The following is an 18854-nucleotide window of genomic DNA, read 5'->3' on the forward strand; positions in this document are numbered from 1 at the left end:
ACAAAACCCCAAGCACCCTATGAAAGCAAAAAACCAAAAAAACCTCAAACAAAACCAAACAAACCCACCACAATTTAATCACTTTAATAGACTTCAGAAATCCCACTTAGCATATGAGTTCACCAACTTCAGCACTAGCATAACCAAAAGAGCACAGAGAATAGAAATGGGAAGTAACCCCAAAACGATTTGGCTACCAAAGTGGAACATCTAATTGCTATAAATTCCAGTTTTACAAAGAAGCTTTTCAGAATGGTGCCTAGAAGCAGAAAAAAAAAAAAAACAAGAAACAAAAAACAACTCCACACGAGTTCAGACACATCATCTCATGCTTGTCTTGTGCATTTCTGGCTGTGAATCTCTGAAGCATCTGGCTTTTCCAATTCAACAGATACAGAACTTCAATGCCCAGTGCTGCCCTGAGAATTCTACTCCTGGAGGCAAACACCTCTTCAAGCATGGCAACACCAAGTGTGACAACAATCTGGGCGAGATTTAAAAGATACAAAGGTATTTTGGACATCTTTCCTCCACAAGATCTTAACAGGCAAGTTGGACGCAAGAGCAAAAACCTCTCCTACTTGTATGCTTTCAACAAATCCACAATGCACTGTGGGCAAAGATAGAAGAATTGTACTTTCTGGCAACACAACGAAACACCACCACTGAAAAGTCATTAAACAGTTTTGTTATAGTCCACCCTTACAAGTCTTTTTGCTCCTACACAACAAATTTTGATGCAAGCATGTATTACATACCTTTGGTGTCGCATACTGTGTTTTTCTGTTGCTCACAGTTAAGTTCTAAATCACATAATGGTCTCTCTTCACTAGCAATTGTGCCTGATTCAATAGTCTCAATTTCACTTTGAATCTCTTTCTCACTTTTTGATGTCCACTCCTCTTTTTGGCTTCTAATCCTGTTCAGCAATTTCTTTAAGGCAAGTTTTGACTGAGGTTGGTGAGTTTTTGCTTCTTCATGATCTATAAAGGACATATACTGCTAAGAGTTTTGGGTAATGAATATCTTCACATCATAAAACAAAAAAAAACCCAAACTTTTTTTTTCATTGCTTACACAGTTGGGACAAATCGCTCAGATGTATTACCAAGTTTTAAAAGCTTACCAATATTTTCTCTTACCTGCAAGAGAGCAGCAGTAATTTGTCTCAGCATACTATAAAAGGAGGGCTAAGCTAGTTGTAGTGTTTCACAGTCAGACTACTCCTGGACCGTACTGTTGCAGAAATAAGCAGTACTATCCCCCTGCCTGCCTGCTTTGTATTAGCACTGGCAACACAGTCCCTCACAGACCAGAAAACGGATTATGCCAGCAAAGGGATGTGGCAGAAATGCTTGGCTAAGCAGTGAAGTTCACTAATACAGGATAATGTGATGTGAACAAGAAGCGTATGTGCCACAAGCAAAGAGTACACACACACACACACACACACACACACGTGTGCAACTGTTGCAGCCTACTCACAATATGGAGCAACTCAATCACAAATCTGAACATAAAGGACATACAATAAGTAGACTTTCATACAAAGTCAAGCTTTAACTTTGAAACATTTCAAAACACAAAATGAAACCCATTTAATTTCACATACCAGAATCATCCCATAATCTACACTAATGATACAGGAATTATTATGGCTATTAACAACATAGTTCTTACAACAATTAAAAATTATTCTCAGTCTACTAATGAACTGAAGTATAGTAGAAGAGGACGACACATTTTCATGTTTAAATTCATAATCATTAGAGTATTATCATCCATGATAAACATCATAAACCACTTGATACTGAAATACTTCACAGGCATTAAGGAATTTTAAGTACTTAAGACATTTTAGTTAATACTAAAATTAATTTGATATATTAAACTAAATCTCTTCTCTTCTACTATAAAACCAAAAAGTTTAAGTTAAACTTAAAGTTTAAAAGCTTACTTTCTGATTCTTTGGGGACCTCCTCTTCTATCATCTGTCCCGATTCTTGTTGAGTACCACAAACAGATTCTGGTTGAGTGTCACAAGCAGATTCTTGCTCCAAAGAGATATCGAGATCATTATCTTGAGATCTATCAGACGGGGCTGGCAAAGGTTGTGGCTCAAACTGCAAAATCAGGTCCCCTTTCATTTCTAATTAAAAGAACACAATAACATAACACGACCAACTGGAATAAAAAGCAAACAACATTGCAAGACTACGCTCATCATACAAATCCCTAAGAAGTTCAAATATCAATAGCTTGTTTCACAACAGATTTAATCCAACTATTTTTTTTCCAAAACAGAAGATTCAAAATTGTTTAAATCATTAGCCATCTATTAATTCAGAAATTCCACAGGGTTTTCCACTAGAATACGCTATGTCTTTCAAAATAAAAGTTTATGCGATAAAAGGCTCATCTTTACACAAAAAGCAGCACACAGGAACAATTACACGTAGGAGGATCCCAATAAGTTCATCAGAGAAAAGGCGCACCCTGACCTGGCCGCTCACAGGCCTGTCACAGGAGGGTGACCGAGTACGTGGTCCAGGTGCGAAATCCTAGAAGAGAAGTCAACAGGAGTTCTCCCAGGATCACCTTACCAACCGAGGGGGTTAATGCCAACAGGACACGTGGGACACATGGGAAGATCATCTTGGGATTGTATGCTTATTATAGATGTTTAGGGGAGGAACCAAAAGGTAGGGAAAGGAAAGGATCAAGTTAGTCTGGGGAGAAGCAACTGTGAGGAAAAGTATAAGAATAAGGGGATGAAGGGGGCCAGTCAGCACACTTGTCTGGCCATGGACTGTGCCCGACAGTCTGTCCTCTCTTCTCACTAAATTCCATTTCTAGCTGTTTTCCTGGGTGAGGAACCATCTATTTTGTATGCATGTGTGTGTATGGATATATAAGGGCCAGCAACTGGAGTAAAGACCAAAAGTCACACGGGCACCTGTGCCCAGAATGCTGCCAACAACTGCAGAGAACAGAACAAGTGCACGTTATGTGGGTATGAGTATCAGCACGCAGTGGCTAGCAAATCACAAGCCAGACTAGCCAGAAAGAACAGTAAGAGGCTTAGGAGCTAGGTATCAATCAGCCGTAAGACTGGGCTGGATACTGGAGAGGCCAGGGGATCTGCAAGTTGGCTAGTGGAGGGATCAGGAGATCCAAGCATCCAAGCCAACTACAGGGGAGACCATGGGGTCTCAGCATCGACTAAGAAACTGTGCGTGCGTCTCAGACAATCGGAGACAAGAGGATCCAGGGTCAGCTACTGGGTAGACTGAGTATTTAAGGACAGTTACTGCAGGGATCCACAACGTGCAGGTCTGTGCACGTACCCAACTGGGTCTGTGTAGCAATGACGAGCGGAGCAGCAGGCCTTGGGGGTTCACAAGCCCAGGAGCCAGTAACTGGGGAGACCAAGGACTGAGGGCCAGCTGCTAGGCAGTCAGTGTCTAAAGCCACTGACTGAGTGATCCATAGCACATATTTGAGCAGGTCAGTGCCTATGTGGACACACGAGGTAACTGGAAGGCTGCAGGGTCCGGGATGAATTACTGGATAGACAGGGTGTCTAAGACCTGTTACTGGGGGATCCATAGTGTGACGGGTGGAGACCTGGGATGCAGGTGACAGCTACTGGGGAGACTTGAGCATCTAAGACCAACTGCTGGAGGGGTCCATACCATATATACAGATGTATATCCTACTAACAGGCGTTCATCCTGATCAGCCAGAGCAGCAAACAGGATGAGGCCATTTGTGCAGTTTGTGTTTAATGTGAGTGCTGCATTTTCTGTGGTGGCCTGTGTGGCCAGCTGCATGTATGCGTACTGAAAGCCTGTTCGCGTGTGTGCCTACTGTGAATACGCACACAGCCTTGCTACCGGCTGGACCTGGGAACAGGCAGCTGCAGCAGCCTCTCCTCTACTGGGCTACCAGATTCAGCAACCTCCAATAAATTACTTACTCCTGTCTTCACTGTACATATCTTCAAATGCAAACTCCAGTTCTCTCTGCCATTCTTCTTTCATTTCCATGCGTTTGTATGCAGGCACAAAAATTTCAGGTGGCACCTGCGCTACAATCTGTCTTCTGCGCATCCGATCCATATTCTGCATTTGCTCAAGTTCTTTCAGTAGCTTTTCCCTATCCTTCAAGTATAAAGGAGGAATAACAAACATTTAGTGTTCACATTCAGGCATATGTCAGGACTGATAAAACACTTCCATTTGGTTACCATGAAGTTTGCTTAATCCTTAATGTTTAAAGTTAATTTTATCCTAGGGAGAAGGTGCTTCCTCAGGAGAAGGCAGTATCTGACCTTTAAACCCAAGAGTCATCAATACTACCCAGAAGACCTAATGTTAAAAGGATCAGACTGTACAACTGTAGGCAAACTTTCCTCAACAGAATTAAATCTTCTGTTTTACAAGGTAAATGAGTACTTCCTTTGGCAAGTTACTTTTGTCAGTATGTACTTCAGCAATTGCTACTTTTGAAGACATGAACTAAATACTCTTGGCACACTACAATTATATATGAAATCTATTTAAAAAAAAGCTTTTTATTTGGAGTTTGGTTGCATGTTTTTCCTGTTAACTTTATGAGCATCAGTAATATTTCCACAGTTCCCTGTTTGAGTTGGGTTACTCATTCAGGGCCATTCATATCTCGACTAAAAACCAGGAAGCTTCTGCTATTTCTAGCCTCCAAAAATACTTGTGAAGGTAACGGACAATAAAACAAATTTCAGAGCGTATAGCTCAGTTTTTACGTCTCAAAGGAAACAATTTCAGTATTTCCAGACTTATACACTAACAGAACCCCAGTCTTTAAGTAAAAACTTTGGAAAGTTTTACAAAAATAAAAATAAAAATTGTTGCCTTCTTAATAATAAACGATTTTTTCCCTTGAAGCACAGAATAATCAACTCCAACTAAAGCTGATGTGAAAAAGTAGAGTTTATCACCTATTAAAACAGTTTATCTTGATTATTACCAACTGGTTAACAGCTGGTCAAATATTAAGATCATAAAAAATTAAAGGATGTTGTTCTAAAGGTTGGTCTTAATCTGTGTGCTTTCATTCTCCTTCCTTCCAGACAGCCAAACTAAGCAAACAGAGTTTGATGTTTTTTAAACACATTCTGAAAACTCCATTTAGTCCATCAATTTTCCTTCTGTAACTATAATTCCTATACTAATCGCCTACCTACAACTTACTTAACACTGGCCATTTTGACATTAAAAACAAGCACAACTACTTTGCCTACCTGAGCCAAAAGGACCTTCTTCAAGGCATGACTTCCTCTGAGGTGTGCCTTTTCAAGCTGCTCTCGTCTCTCCCTCTCTGCCTCTCTGTGTAGTTTCTCCAAACGTTTCCCTTCTTCTTCAGCAGCTAGCCGAGCATCTGGCTGGCAGTCAATCAATAGTTTAGTCCATGAAGTTCTTTGTGGTAGTTTAAAGCATATGTAACAATGAACAAATGAATAATTCTGTAGCAAAAGCACTTAAAAGAGACATACAATGCCATACGAACACCCTTGAAGGTTTATAATTCTTGGTTGTAAGCAGGACCAAACTAGTCTTTTACCTTTAAAATAAAAAGGCACATTTACATATTCCGTAAGCATAGCTGTTAAAGTGTTCTAGTTTCAAGCTGTACTAGGGACAATCATTTGTATGATTTATTTGTTATAGCAGAGTGGTTACTTTTCCTAGAGTACAAGGTAAAATGAATACTACAGTCTATTACAGATTGATTACTTCTATCCTCGTGATTTTGTTTTAAACAAGGCCAGGAGGGGGATAAATAAATCCAGAAGTGTTTTCATTCTCATTTGGGAAACCAGAAACAATCTGCAACTTTTAAATAACCAAAATCTTACTAACACATGAAAATGAAAAAAAAAAAAAAATACTGAAGTAAAAAAAAAAAAAATCATTGCACATAAGCAAGGCTACAAAGATTAACATTTTGGAATTTTCCCTTACAAAACGGAGCAAACTACAGCATTCCATTGTTTAGGCCTAGTCCTTCAAACATTAAGAAAACCTAAAACTTAATGAATGAAAACTTCATGAATGCACTGAAGAAAACATTCACAAAAACAAATTTATCAAGAGCGCTTTTCTAGTCTAAAAGAGGCTGATCCAGAACAGGAACTTAGATTGTGGTCTCACCAAGCTATTGTTTAGTTAACTTTTCAACAGCATTACCTTAATTCAAAAATTGCTCTAAAAGCTAAGCTCTTGCTCCATCTCTCACTTTTCCAGGTCCTCCCCTTCTTCTGATCTGACTTTGGCCTTTGTCTGAGTGTACTGTAAACTTGAGTAAACTTTCCCATTTGTCAAAAATCTATTCATTGTTCTTTTTCCCCAAATTAGACTTCTGCCATTTTGGCAAGCTGAAACTGTTGACCGCACGAACAGATGAACACAAATACGAGGTAAAGACTGGGAGTACACAGCTAAAAGAGGGGAAGAGAAAAAAGCAGGGCAACCACAACTATTAATTTAGCATAAGCCACAAAGCAGAAGATTTGGGTGTCCTAATGTTATGCCAGTCTTGCGAACTCACCTCCTTACTGAGGACTGTTCACGTAAGACAGACCGTGAGGTGTGATCCCGCAAGTGACTGAGCACATAACAGGCCTTGCAAGATTCCCCATCTAATGTTCTGATTAGTAAGTTGTGTAATGGCTTCTTTATACAAGTTCATACTTTTAACCAAGTTCTAGAAAACTGAATTGCTGATATCCAGACACTGTATGCAATATAAAGAAAGATATATGGAAGCATGAATCAAACACTTGGAGTTAATCACCTGCTCTCCATCCACTTCTCTGTCCACATAAGGTTCAGATATATGATAACGTGTAACAGAAAAGTTGTCAGCACTATAGGGCTTCACTGCAGGAGCCTTTTTCACTTCAAAATTCTAGAAAGAAAAGTACAAGTACAGCTGTATCAGAGAACAGTATCTCTAGCAAAGCAACTAAACAGAACATAAGTGATCTGTACACTTTAAGTATGAAAAGAAAGTCACCCTCCCAAATTCTCTCCTGAAAATATTGTTGTTTAAAACTTTACGTACGTTTAAGAATCACATCAGCATGAGGCAGATCTAGAGGGCTTAACAACTGAGAGCATCTAACAGCCCAAGGCAGACTCCTCCACGCAAACTGACATTCAGGGAGCTCTACCTTCATGTTTCAAAAGCATTACCTTAATTTAAAAGCACTTGAGTTTAATTTACTAATACAAATCCCACTTACAACAGCCGTCACACCCACCTCAAAGCAGGGCAACCACAGATCCACAATATAATTATACCTAACAGCAAAATAACATTTGTCAAGTACAGACTTTCTTCACAAAACTCAGAACCATTATGTCCAACTTATTAATTGACCAGAGAAAAGAGCATTTTCCATAACTTCACTGAAAAGTGTCTATTCATATAATGCAAAGTATTGATTTTTTGTAAAAGTTTTGGGTACACTACCACATTTCAACCCTTGCCCGAAAGAGTTTGAACACTGACCCTCCCTCTTCTTTGGCTCAGCCTGATATTCTCAGTAGTGAGGTAGCCAGGTTAGGTAACCCAGTATTTCTGTAGGACCTGCCTTTGTACTTCTAACATCTCCTCCATTAATTTTCTCTCAGCTTCCTCTTCCCTAGACTTTCTCCTAAAAAAGGATTCTTATCCACATTAACTAAACCAGCAGGTTTCATAGCCTGAGCCTGTAAACAAATGCACGTACACGAAGAGCAGCATTAAGTCTCAGGAATATCTTAAACTTACCTCTACATAATATGAGGCATACAAAATTTCAGTACTTATTACCTCTTGCTATTTTATAGACTGTAAAAAGTGAATTATTTAAATTAAAATCCTATGATATGCAACTAGTTTTAGCCTTACCTACAGAACTTCAGTGACTTATTTTATAGTTCTTGAGCAAATGCGTGTTATTCTAGTAGGAAGAAAAAAATGTACAAATAAAAGCACACAATCAAGAACTTAACTTTTATTTGTACATGATAATGCTGTTTAAAAATTGCTAACTTTCTTAATCACTAAATCATAGTAATTGTAACAGATCAACATTAACCAAAACGCTTGTAGATACTGATTATAGCTCTGAAAACAGACATGTCCCATGCCTAAACCTCATGAGCCAGATCACCACCTGCTTGACCTATACTGTGTTACTTTCAGAACGTAGAATTAAACCTGTCTTCTGAATTATTTAAAAAAATGCAAAACTAACAAATCAGTAATTAATAATCACATTTAATCAGTCATATCTCCAGAATTTTATTCAAAAGCTGTGAAGATGTGGGAATTATGTTGGAGGATGCAATTTTGCAATTAATGTCAAAAGCAATTTAGGTTGAAAAAATACTGGTAACGTTACACCTCATGGTGGAACCACTACAGTTAAGAATCCGTCTATACTTCCATCAAGAGGTTTGTAATTTCCCTCCCCCTTTTATTTTTCCTTAAAAAAGTAAATAATTCTATACTAAAATCTGGCAAAACTGGAATGTATCATGAAATAAAAAGAAAACCCAACTCTACAAACGTTTTGAATACTCAAGAAGAGTACAGTAACATTTTTAGGTTGTATTTCCATTACATAAAAATCTTATAGATCGTATAAAAAGAAATTAAGTTCACAAAAACTCTGTGACACTTGTCAATAAAATGGTGTTTCCAGTTTAACTTCAATTAAGTAACTTAACAGTTGGTCTAACTAAATAAGGCCTCAGTTCCTAAAAGCCATCCTTCTGAGAATTAAACTTGATTATGACAATATATCTAGAGTAAAAACACTTCTTTTGTAACTGGGTAAAGTAACAATAATAGGAGTATCTTCAGAAAATGTTTCTTACATTCTAAGTAATCCTGCAATGAACAACACCGCCCTAGCTCCATTTTATGAAATTTTATTCAATTGTTATTGCAACAGAGCATCAGATTATGATTATAGTTAGGTTTAACAAGCTCTTTATGCAAATTGATTCAAGAAAATAAGCATGCTTATGCAGATGACCTTGTAATTTGCTGTAATTCACAGGATTTAGACTAAAGTTAAGCAATGCAAATTCAGTGCCTTTTGAGTAATTCATTTGCAAGACAAAGCCCCAGATTTTTTCCCCCCTGAAATTGACAGTTAACATCTTTTGTTTTCTCCCTCTATACAGAACTAGGAACAAGCCACAGCTCTAACCATCTCTGATCTTTCAGTTACTTCGCATTTATCCCATGCAGTACGTAGCACCCAGTTACTCTTCCAAGAAAATAACTTTATTCTTCACCCTGTGCCCTCCCAGCAACACAGGCCTATGACAAAAGGATGAAAATCCATAGAGAGATGAAAACTAGGGAAAAGGCTCTAAGTCAGCTAGTCCGTACATGGACCAGATCGCCATGCTGTGCTGTATTTAAACAATGCAATGCAATCTCTTTCCTCAACAAAAATCCAACATATCTGCAGAATTCTTGATTCAATTTGCCATTATCAGAGCATGAACTTCTTAAAATAAACAAACCCCACGTATGGTAGAAAATCCAGATGTTTGAAAACTCTGCTAAAAACAGCTAGAATCTCATTTGCTGAAAAGGTCAGTAAAGGACATTTACTCAAGGGTGGAAATGCATTAAATTGTAGAATTTCAGGAAAGAAAGTTATGATTCTGCAATACTTAAACAGGCTACTGACCCAGACCTGTCATCCCACACAATCGCAAATGCAATTGTACCAGAACCTGGAGAAACCTGAACAAAGCCGTCTTGCCTGTCCTGGTGAAAAAAGACGAAAGAACAAGAAGGAAATTCTGCATTTGTGAAATGGAAAGAGATGCATTACTGAGGTTGTTAGATGAAAAGTATTATGTAGCACCATGCCTTTTTAGCTGTTGTATCACCTACAAATATGCACGTTAACTGCGGCTGACTTTCAGTCACCAACTACAAACATTTTTTTTAATAGAAAGCAACATAGAACACATCCTAAACTGCAAAAGTTACTAGAAAGCAATGCTGCAGCGTCTCATGCTTTTCCAACAATGCCAACTGAGCAACACAAGCATCTGAAAACCAGGAAATGAATAGTCAAAGTTGTAACTGATACAGCCTTCATCTGCTCTACAGCAGATATACTGCGAATATGACATGTGGAACAACACAGAGGAGAACAGCAGCACGAAAGAGTGAATTTACCTTCTTCCATCTGTTCTAAATTCCAGTATTGCATATACTTCACCAGAAATAACCCCAAACTTTACCACTCCCTTACAACACTTGTTTTAATGCTCACTCATATCCAGCTTCCACAATAAGAAAACCCTTGGGCAGCCAGCGAGGAGACCTACAGAGAAGCGTGTACTAAGGAATACAAATGAAAGTATACAGGCACTCCTCCTTCAAATCATTCTTAAAACTGTGAGGGTCAAACCTTTTCAGTTTTTCCAGATACGTCAGTACCAAACGCCTATCATCCAACACACTAACCTATACATAACGTGCTGGATGTAGCTGCGAGAAGCTTTGATAACTTCATTGGCTCCGAGAGGGACTAGTATACCTTAATCCTTTCTATTCTTGTCAGTGGTCTGAATATCCCTGAACCTGTTGGTCTGAAAGAGCACAACACATAAGGCAACTTAAACTCCGCATTAATGAAGTTCCGTTAAATTAAATTTACTAAAAATTAACTCCAAAGTAAAAATGCACATAATGTTCTTCCTGCAGTTCAGATCTGCAATCCTACAGTAACTTCTATACCTATGCAGAGTCTCTCTGAAATCAAAGAAGCATGAAGGAGGTGCAAAGTTGCCCCCTAAAAAGGGTACAGCATAGAATTAAAAATAGGGGGTTTATCTACTTTCCTCCCCAATAGCCTTAAGCACTGCTTTGCTATCAAAATTTAACAGCTCACCCTATATTTAGTATTCCCTACAAAAAACAAAGAAATTGGAGGAAAAAAAAAACACCAACAAAAAAACCTCACAACTAAAGAGGTAGAACGCTCTTTATCACAGAACTAAACAAAATGCTACTACTGCATCATTATGACAGAAGGCTGAGGTAGTGTGCATCTGCTGAGAAAGATCATTGTAGAGTTTAATACCACTGTGGCTATTAGATGAAAATAAGATCATGATAAAGTTTAAGACAGATTAACTACAAAAATAAGATCTCAGATGACGAGAAATAAAATCCACACATAACAAGAGATCAGAAATAAACAAATACCAAAGCTTAGGAGTAGGAAGTCTGCTAATACATAATTCATTAATTTTCTTTATTTTTGCTGAACCACTCTCCTTATAGTATGGAAATAGCAATTTTGGATATCCTGTTGTGAGGAGTCAGACTAATAAATATATCATTACATTATATGATACCCTAAAATTGTGATCACTATCGCATCACGGATACATACCTCAAGAGGACGTGGTGGAGGAGGTGGCAGGCTTGCAATTTTGGCTGCTCTCTGTCTTTCCACTTCCAGAGCATGTTTACGTGCATTTGTTCGTCTTGGGGGGAAAAAACACAAAAACAAACAAAAAAATACCACATATATAAAAGAGAAAAAACCACAAGAGAGAAAAGGAAAGTTATTCAAGCAACAATGACAGCACTGGGCAAAATAAAAGACAAACCTGAAAATAAACAGATTCAGATGTACCTGAATTGAATGCTTGGGAGGTAGGGATGGGCAAGCACACTGAAAAGTCAACAGAACTTATGCTGGAAGGCAGCACTGGGAAACTAATTTCTTGAAGTAATGCAAAAATGTTAACACACACTAGCTTCTAAAGAACAAAGCAAAATCCCTGCTTTTCACTTAAGTTTTCAGAAAGCACTGCATCATTTCAACACATTTTAATTGCTCAAGCGTGGACAAAACTAAGTATTTAATCAATAGGTCTCAGCTCTACTCAAGCACAACTATCCCCAAGAGCACACAGCTCATTTTTCATGCCAGCTCAAGTTTAGTCCAACCTGCTTAAAACAAGCAAACTAACAAACAAACACACTAAGAAGGAAGACCATCACAAATGCAATAGGTCGTTTTTTCAAGTCAGTAACTCTCCATCAGGAACTGGCCTGAGAACATTTCATTTCATATGTCACTGAATAGCTGTCAGCCAACAATCTAGACGATTACAGCCATATAGAGATGAAAGGCCCCCCACTCTCTGAGAGTCCATAAGGCCAGCTCTTGTATTTGACATACTCCTATACTTGACATTTTTGTCTTGGTTTTAAAACTACAGTTCTTATAGAAATCCACAAGCTTTGTCCATGAACATTAACTCTAACCCAGAAAATTTCAAGATTAAAAAAGCTCCAAGCAAGAAGCATCAAGATTTTTGCGTTCCACCTTGTGACATTGTAAAATGCATTCTATGCTTAATAAAACTAGATAGCTATTGCATACCGGGCTTGCTCACGAAGTAATTTTTCTTTTTGGTACTTCTGCTCTTTCAGGGCTTTCCTATGTCTCTTCTCTGCTCTTTGTTTCCTTTCCTCTGCTTGCTTTGCCAGAGCTTCTAAGTCAGGTTCCTTAACAATAAAATATTGTAAGCACTTAATACAGGATTTTACTCACTTATCGTACTATCAGTGTGATATTTCAAATTAACTTTTCCTTCTCTGCCATCTTCTTTACTCTCTTCTTCTCTACCACCAACAACAGCAGATTTGCCACATTCCTCAGCCAATGTAACCCAATATTGATGTGGAAACCTTAGCTTCTCTCTGCATCTCTTTATCAGAGAGGGTAATGTAAATATACTCACACATTTTAGCACCTGCTGACTAACTGTGCGGTGAAAGCATGTTACTACCTTTCAGTCATTAATTACAACAATCATGTATCAACAGAAACATTTCTTTATGATTAGTTCTCTGTTCCTATAGCATTGGTACCAGTTTTCCACAAACTCATCCACCCTAGCATCGGAAAGGACTTGACAAAGAAGTTGATATAGAGACTGAGATACAGAAAAGTATGATGTTATTTTACTTGGGTTAAAAAGCCTGACTAATTCAGGAAGTAAGCTAGTTTGCAAAATTCATGCAAGAAATCTGTGGCACTGATGATTTCTATAAACCTCATTCAGAGTCAAATCTATGGAAAATTTCTACCAAACAACCTCAATGATCTCTCAAAGAGAGCCTACACAAGTTATAGGATTTTAAAGAAAGTGAAAATAGTTTATACGTGCAGAATTAAGAAACGACACCAGTTTGTAGTCTAGGCAAAGGCCCCTGAAGCCCTTACCAAGACTTTCCATGTCACTTGAGCACTGAAGAAAAAGTGATGTCTTTTCTTAACCATACTAAAGATACTGTTACATGGTAGAAAGAAAAAGTTACTATATTACTGGCATACTTGAGACAATGATTCACCATGTGCAATTTAGTCAAGTACAAACATACACTATCATAAACCTGTACAATCTAACACAAACAAAATAACTTTAAGAGTATGCACAGCAAAAGCCTTAGCAGATGGGCCTGCTAGACCATTTAATCCTGGTCTTGCGGAAAGATATCTGCAAAAAAGTACATTAACATTTCTAAGAAGTTTCCATTCTTAAAAAACTGTTGTTTTAGGTATTAGGACTGCAAGATCAAGAATATTAAAAAAATAAATAAATAATCAAACAGCAATCTTGGTATTTCTAGAACATCAAGAATTTCTCTGACAACAATACTAAGCTGTTTTACTTACGTTCTCCTTGGCTTGACGGTGACCCTCACCAATCGCTCTTAAGCTTGATAAATACAGTTTTTCTAAGGCTTTCATCTTTTCATCCTGTGCTTTTTGCCATTCAGCTCTCAGTGCCTCCTCTAACTGATGTAGTTGTTCTTCTCTCCTCTGCTTTACTTTCTGTCTTATCTGCAAGGCGATATACTTCTGTTGCTCTCTAACCTGTAGAAATAGCATTTATGTTTTTTCAGCAACTTAAAAAAAGCACAATATTTTTGCAGCAAGTCTTTCCACAACACACTCTACCCTCCTTTCAGCTTTCCATCTATTCTATACTATTCCATTCATATTCTATACCATTCCATCCATCCAGAAAATACTTTGAAGTTGCTGTTACCTTTTTCCAAAATTCACATTTAAATAATAAATGTAATTAGTTAAATGTTTCAGTTAAAGTCCAAAGAGCAACATACAGCTGACAAACAAAATGCAAAAACTGCTTGGAATATCCTTCCCTCCAAAAATACAACACAATAATTTATTAAAGACTCCAATTACAATGCAACATGGTTTAAAGAAAATCAGCAACTATACTGATAAATTAAAGTCTGTTTACTAAGTCTTTGTTTTCCACTTTGAGTAAAACTCTCATCGCTAAAGTGAAAAACATATCAAGAAAAAAGCCCAGGAGGAGTGAAAGGTTAGTATATAGTAAATGTCTTGAAAATGTATATTTTTTTGAAGATGTGAAAGACCTGAACAGCTTGTGTAGGACAAAGCAGAGGAAGGCTAAGAAAAGAGTAAGAATGAAATGGAGAAATAGCCCTGCGTTCTAACAGCAGGACAGAAATAGAAGAAAGACAAGATGATTCACAGACATGTTCTGAAGAACATAAAGGTATTCAGACATTCTAAAAGGACCAGTACTTAAAGCATTTAGAGCTATGAGGGTGGCGAGGCACTGGAACAGGTTTCCCAGAAAAGCTGTGGATGCCCCCTCCTTGGAAGCGTTCAAGGCCAGGCTGGATGGGGCTTTGGGCAACCTGGTCTAGTGGAAGGTGTCCCTGCCCATGGCAGGGGGGTTGGAACCAGATGATCTTTAAGGTCCCTTCCAACCCAAACCATTCTATGATTCTACGACATATTGTAGCAATATAGTTTGTCTAGTGGAATGCTGTGAAGTTCTGTATTAGTAGTAGTTGTCTTATTTTTTCCGCATGATCACTCTGAAAACACCTGGAACACTGTAAGAGGTTTGAATCCTTATACAAGTGACACATCAGCAGAAGAGAGACAACTGCATGTTCACAGCCAAATAAAAATGGTAGATTCCAGGAAGCTGGCAGGGAAGAAGAGATTCTGGAACAGAGGCCAAAGTGAATCTAACAAACAGAGAAGGTATCACAAGCAAAATATGCACTTAGTAGTAAATAAACATGAGAACAGTAAAACAATTCACAAGTTAAATACAAAGCTAATACACAATATTATGACCCTGAAATTTAGTTTACATGAAATAAATTTTTCAGTTAATTTTCCTAAATTATTTGTTACATCATTAAATGAAATACACAATGTGCAAAAATACAGGCATACTTGCTGTAGCCTCAGTTTTCTTCTTCTTTCGTATTCTTCTTTCAGAAGCATGGCTTCTTCATTAGGACTAAGCCTCAATTTCCCAACTTTTGCAACTTTCCTCTTCATCTTTGGAAATGCTGAGTAATTGACTTCTATGAGAACACCATGAAAAACAGAAATTGTGCATAAATGATACAGGTACACCAGCTATAAAAACCAGATATTGCCATAATCTTACAAATCTATCATGCTATCTAGGAGTGAGAGCTACAACTGCTCACATCTGTTTCAATTGTACTCAACGACATTGGCACAGTCTTTGTCACAGTCACAAAATGTACTGCTTTTGAAATATCATGTTATGTAGCAAACTCTGCAACAGCATCACATTCACATTCTACACTGTGGACCAGACAGGCACATCTGCAAAGTGAATAGCCAACACCATTCCACTCCTGGGAAGATAAAAAAAAATAAAAAATCTACTGAAAACCACACCACACAGTGAAGCAGGTTGGTCACTTCGGTGATTGGTACTGAAATATTCTCATAACAATTACAAGGTATTGAGTTTGCTAACATTTTTGACTGCAGTCCAAGGCTTTCTGCCTTGAAGGCTCCCAAACTCCGACAACAGTCTGCATACCAAGCATTTCACTAGAATGCTAAAATTGCTTACTGACAATTTTTTATTCAAGTTTTCTTAAGTAGCCATTTCAAATGATGTTTTCCTGTAGATTTTACTGTGGAACCAGAATCTGCTGGTTCTACAGATAGTTTCCTGTTTTCCTTGCAATTATAATTTTCATCTGCACAGCAAAAAAAACTTTTTCAGCCTGATATGCAGCCTAGTCCAAAACTGACCACCCCCCCCCAAAAAAAATAATCTTTATTTGATCTTTAAATATCTATATGCCTGAAAATACTCTCCCAAAACAAACCAACAAAGACTTTCAAAAGTCACTCTTTAGTTCTAAAAATCAAAAGCTTATTACTAGTGAACAATCTACACAGCACTAAAAATTTAACCAACATGTTACACCTGGAAAGATTTCTTTTCAGTATCATAAATAAAAAAAAAAAAAACCCAAACCAAAACTCTAAAGAAACCAGGTGAGGTGTAAAAATGTAATCATTATCCATAAGATACTTTTGGTACAGGGTTATTAAGCCAATGAATCCCAGGTTCATTACAGGATAAGCAGGGACAGAATATCATGGATCCCACTAGCCTTCCCTTATTCAGCTGATGACGTACAAAACAAGTTTATCAATACACATAATTAAGAAGCAAATGAGTAATTTCCCTCCCTCCCCCCCAAGAAAGGAAAAATCTGGAGAACGAACAATACAAAGTCTAGATCTAACAGTTAAAGAATAAGAGCAAAAGCAGACGATGCAAACGCCACAGTAAAGTAGTCAACATTTGCACAGGTGCAGTTGCAGCGCAAAGCAGTCAGTAAATGCACGGCAGTTAAAACTAAGGCAGCCCTCCCCGGGAATACCGCACTAGAGAGGTTCCCGTAAGCCACGTTAACGCCTCTTACTACCCTGCCCAGGAGAGCGAGCAGAAAGCGCTTCTCCAGAGGCGGGAAGAGCAGCAGCAGAGTTAGAAGGCAGCGGCAAGCGCGGCGCCCCGACCGGGAGCTCAGCCCTGCGGCGGGCGTCTCGGCTGCCTCGGGGGCCGTGAGGAGGCTGGAGCACGCAGGAGCGCAGGCAGGCCGCAGGGAGGGCCCCGCCGCCAGCCCTGCCCAGCAGGCCCCGGGCCCGCTCCCCATCGGTCACCCCGAAGCCGCCACCGCGGCCACTGAACCAGCCCGAGCCGAGGAAGGAAGGAGAGCAGGCCCTCGCCCACGCGGGGGAAGGGGAAGGGGAAGGGAAAGGGAAAGGAGCGACCCCGCGGCGGGGCTGCCCGCACCTACCCACCGCTTCTCCCGCCGCCACCAACGGCTGCCTCCTCCGGCCGCGTCACCCCCAACGCTCAGCCCGAGCGGCCAATGAGCGCGGGCGCAGCGCGAAACCGAGCGCCACGGCGGACCCCGCCCCCTGCGCATGCCCAGCACCGGCCCACCCGTCCCCACCTCCCAGCGCGGCTGAGCCCCGCCCCCGCCCCTGCTCCTGCTGACCAATGGGAACCGAGGAAAGCGGTGACTGGCCGGCGAGGCCGCACGCGGCGAATATAAAATGGGCGCCGGGGAGAGGGAGGTGCTTGGCTCCTTCTCGCCGGTCAGCCCCTTCCCACGGACCGGTTTGAACGGGGTTAGCGGTTTGCCCACGTCATCAGGCAGCCTCGGTCCGTGTGTGAAGGGGTTTGTCGCTCTGGTTTTCCCAGGGCGCTACATCAGCAGGCCTCAGTCAGGGCTTCCAGGTGCCAAGGCTCGCGTGGCAGGGGTGCCCGCCAGGCTAGAGCTGGTGAGGGAGCAGAGGACGGCTCAGCACTGCTAGTGTTACCTCGCTAGCGTGACCCCTGTGTAACTTCCTTCTTCAACGCTCTTTTTGGATGCGCTCTATGGGTAGAAGGAGTAAATTTAGGCTGTGACAGTCCCCCTGGACTCACAGCGCTGCTCCACCTGTCTTCCAGGCTTGCATATGGCTGGCGAAGCCGCTTCTGCAACGAGCGGGTCTGCGCTGCTACCTCGACCTCATAACCAGCGCTGATCTTTCCTTGATAAAACTCTCTTTTAACTAATGTCTGCTCCATGTAAGTCTGATGCAATACTTGTTTGCTGCTTTGCTTTCACCCTTGTGTTTTAGTTTTCTTTCTAAAAGGGACCATTTATCATACGTGTGAGACTTGGAGCAGTCGGGATTTGAAAGGGGAGTCATCTGATATCCTTGATTTATGAGGAACATAAAACTGAGCAGAAACTTGTTATTCGTGTTGAGAGAAACAATTCTGCTGCACATACGGATGATGCACGAGAGGCTGTGCTTGACTGTTCCTTTGCATTCAGTATCTTCCCAGGGCCTGAGATGCTGCTGCAAAAATGGAAGAAATGCTCGTGACTTTTAGAATCGATCAGGTGCAACGGAGATAACTGGTTGTCTCGCACTGAAACGTGACTGCAAAATACAGCTACTTTCTATGGCAGTTTCCTCTAGAAAAAGGAAAAAACAATTTTATACTAGGAGCTAACCATCATAGTAACCCACCAGATTGTGCCCTACAGGACTGAAACCAGGAGGGCCGAGATTGCTCGGTAAAACTTAGCGGTTTGGTGCATGTGGATGCATGGCCGCGTGGGAAATACACTAAAAAAAATACAGGATTGAAAACCAAAAGACATCAGCATAGGAAGAAGAGGTAACATAGCAGCTGAATATGCTTTTTTCCCCGCCTTCTGCCTTTTACTGCTAAACTGCCTTCTTATTCACAGACTTCTGTGCTATGGGATCAGTTAGGGAGATAATTTGCTTTCTGTCAAGTGCTTGCAACTTGCAGCAAACTGCTGACTGTAATAGCTGGTACCAAGTTAATACCTGATTGTGCATTAAAGACACCCAGATGTTTCACAGTATGCATATTGAA

General features: G+C 39.8%; 1 protein-coding gene across 8 annotated transcripts in view; it reads right to left on the reverse strand.

Moving 5' to 3' along the window:
* Nucleotides 1–17361, reverse strand: part of CEP295 (centrosomal protein 295) — a 43371-nt gene extending 26010 nt beyond the window's left edge. For 6 of the 8 annotated variants that reach the window (XM_087759062.1, XM_087759061.1, XM_087759060.1 and 3 more), the window contains exons 1-10: nucleotides 17252–17361; nucleotides 15344–15477; nucleotides 13769–13969; nucleotides 12470–12594; nucleotides 11468–11561; nucleotides 6838–6951; nucleotides 5285–5425; nucleotides 3980–4163; nucleotides 1958–2149; nucleotides 759–983 (exon numbers count right to left, since the gene is read on the reverse strand). In XM_087759062.1, the coding sequence (XP_087615188.1) occupies nucleotides 759–983; nucleotides 1958–2149; nucleotides 3980–4163; nucleotides 5285–5425; nucleotides 6838–6951; nucleotides 11468–11561; nucleotides 12470–12594; nucleotides 13769–13969; nucleotides 15344–15451 (1384 nt within the window). In that variant the 5' untranslated portion in view covers nucleotides 15452–15477; nucleotides 17252–17361. Of the gene's footprint in view, nucleotides 1–758; nucleotides 984–1957; nucleotides 2150–3979; nucleotides 4164–5284; nucleotides 5426–6837; nucleotides 6952–11467; nucleotides 11562–12469; nucleotides 12595–13768; nucleotides 13970–15343; nucleotides 15478–16875; nucleotides 16896–17247 lie in introns of those variants that run through there. The other 2 variants (XM_087759059.1, XM_087759063.1) reach the window with 2 other exon arrangements.
* Between the last annotated feature and the right edge of the window lie 1493 nt (nucleotides 17362–18854).

This window comes from Nipponia nippon, unplaced genomic scaffold (genome assembly GCF_047370975.1).
Source record: "Nipponia nippon isolate SJK-2023a ecotype South Korea unplaced genomic scaffold, ASM4737097v1 scaffold_2, whole genome shotgun sequence".
NCBI classification, from domain to species: domain Eukaryota; kingdom Metazoa; phylum Chordata; class Aves; order Pelecaniformes; family Threskiornithidae; genus Nipponia; species Nipponia nippon.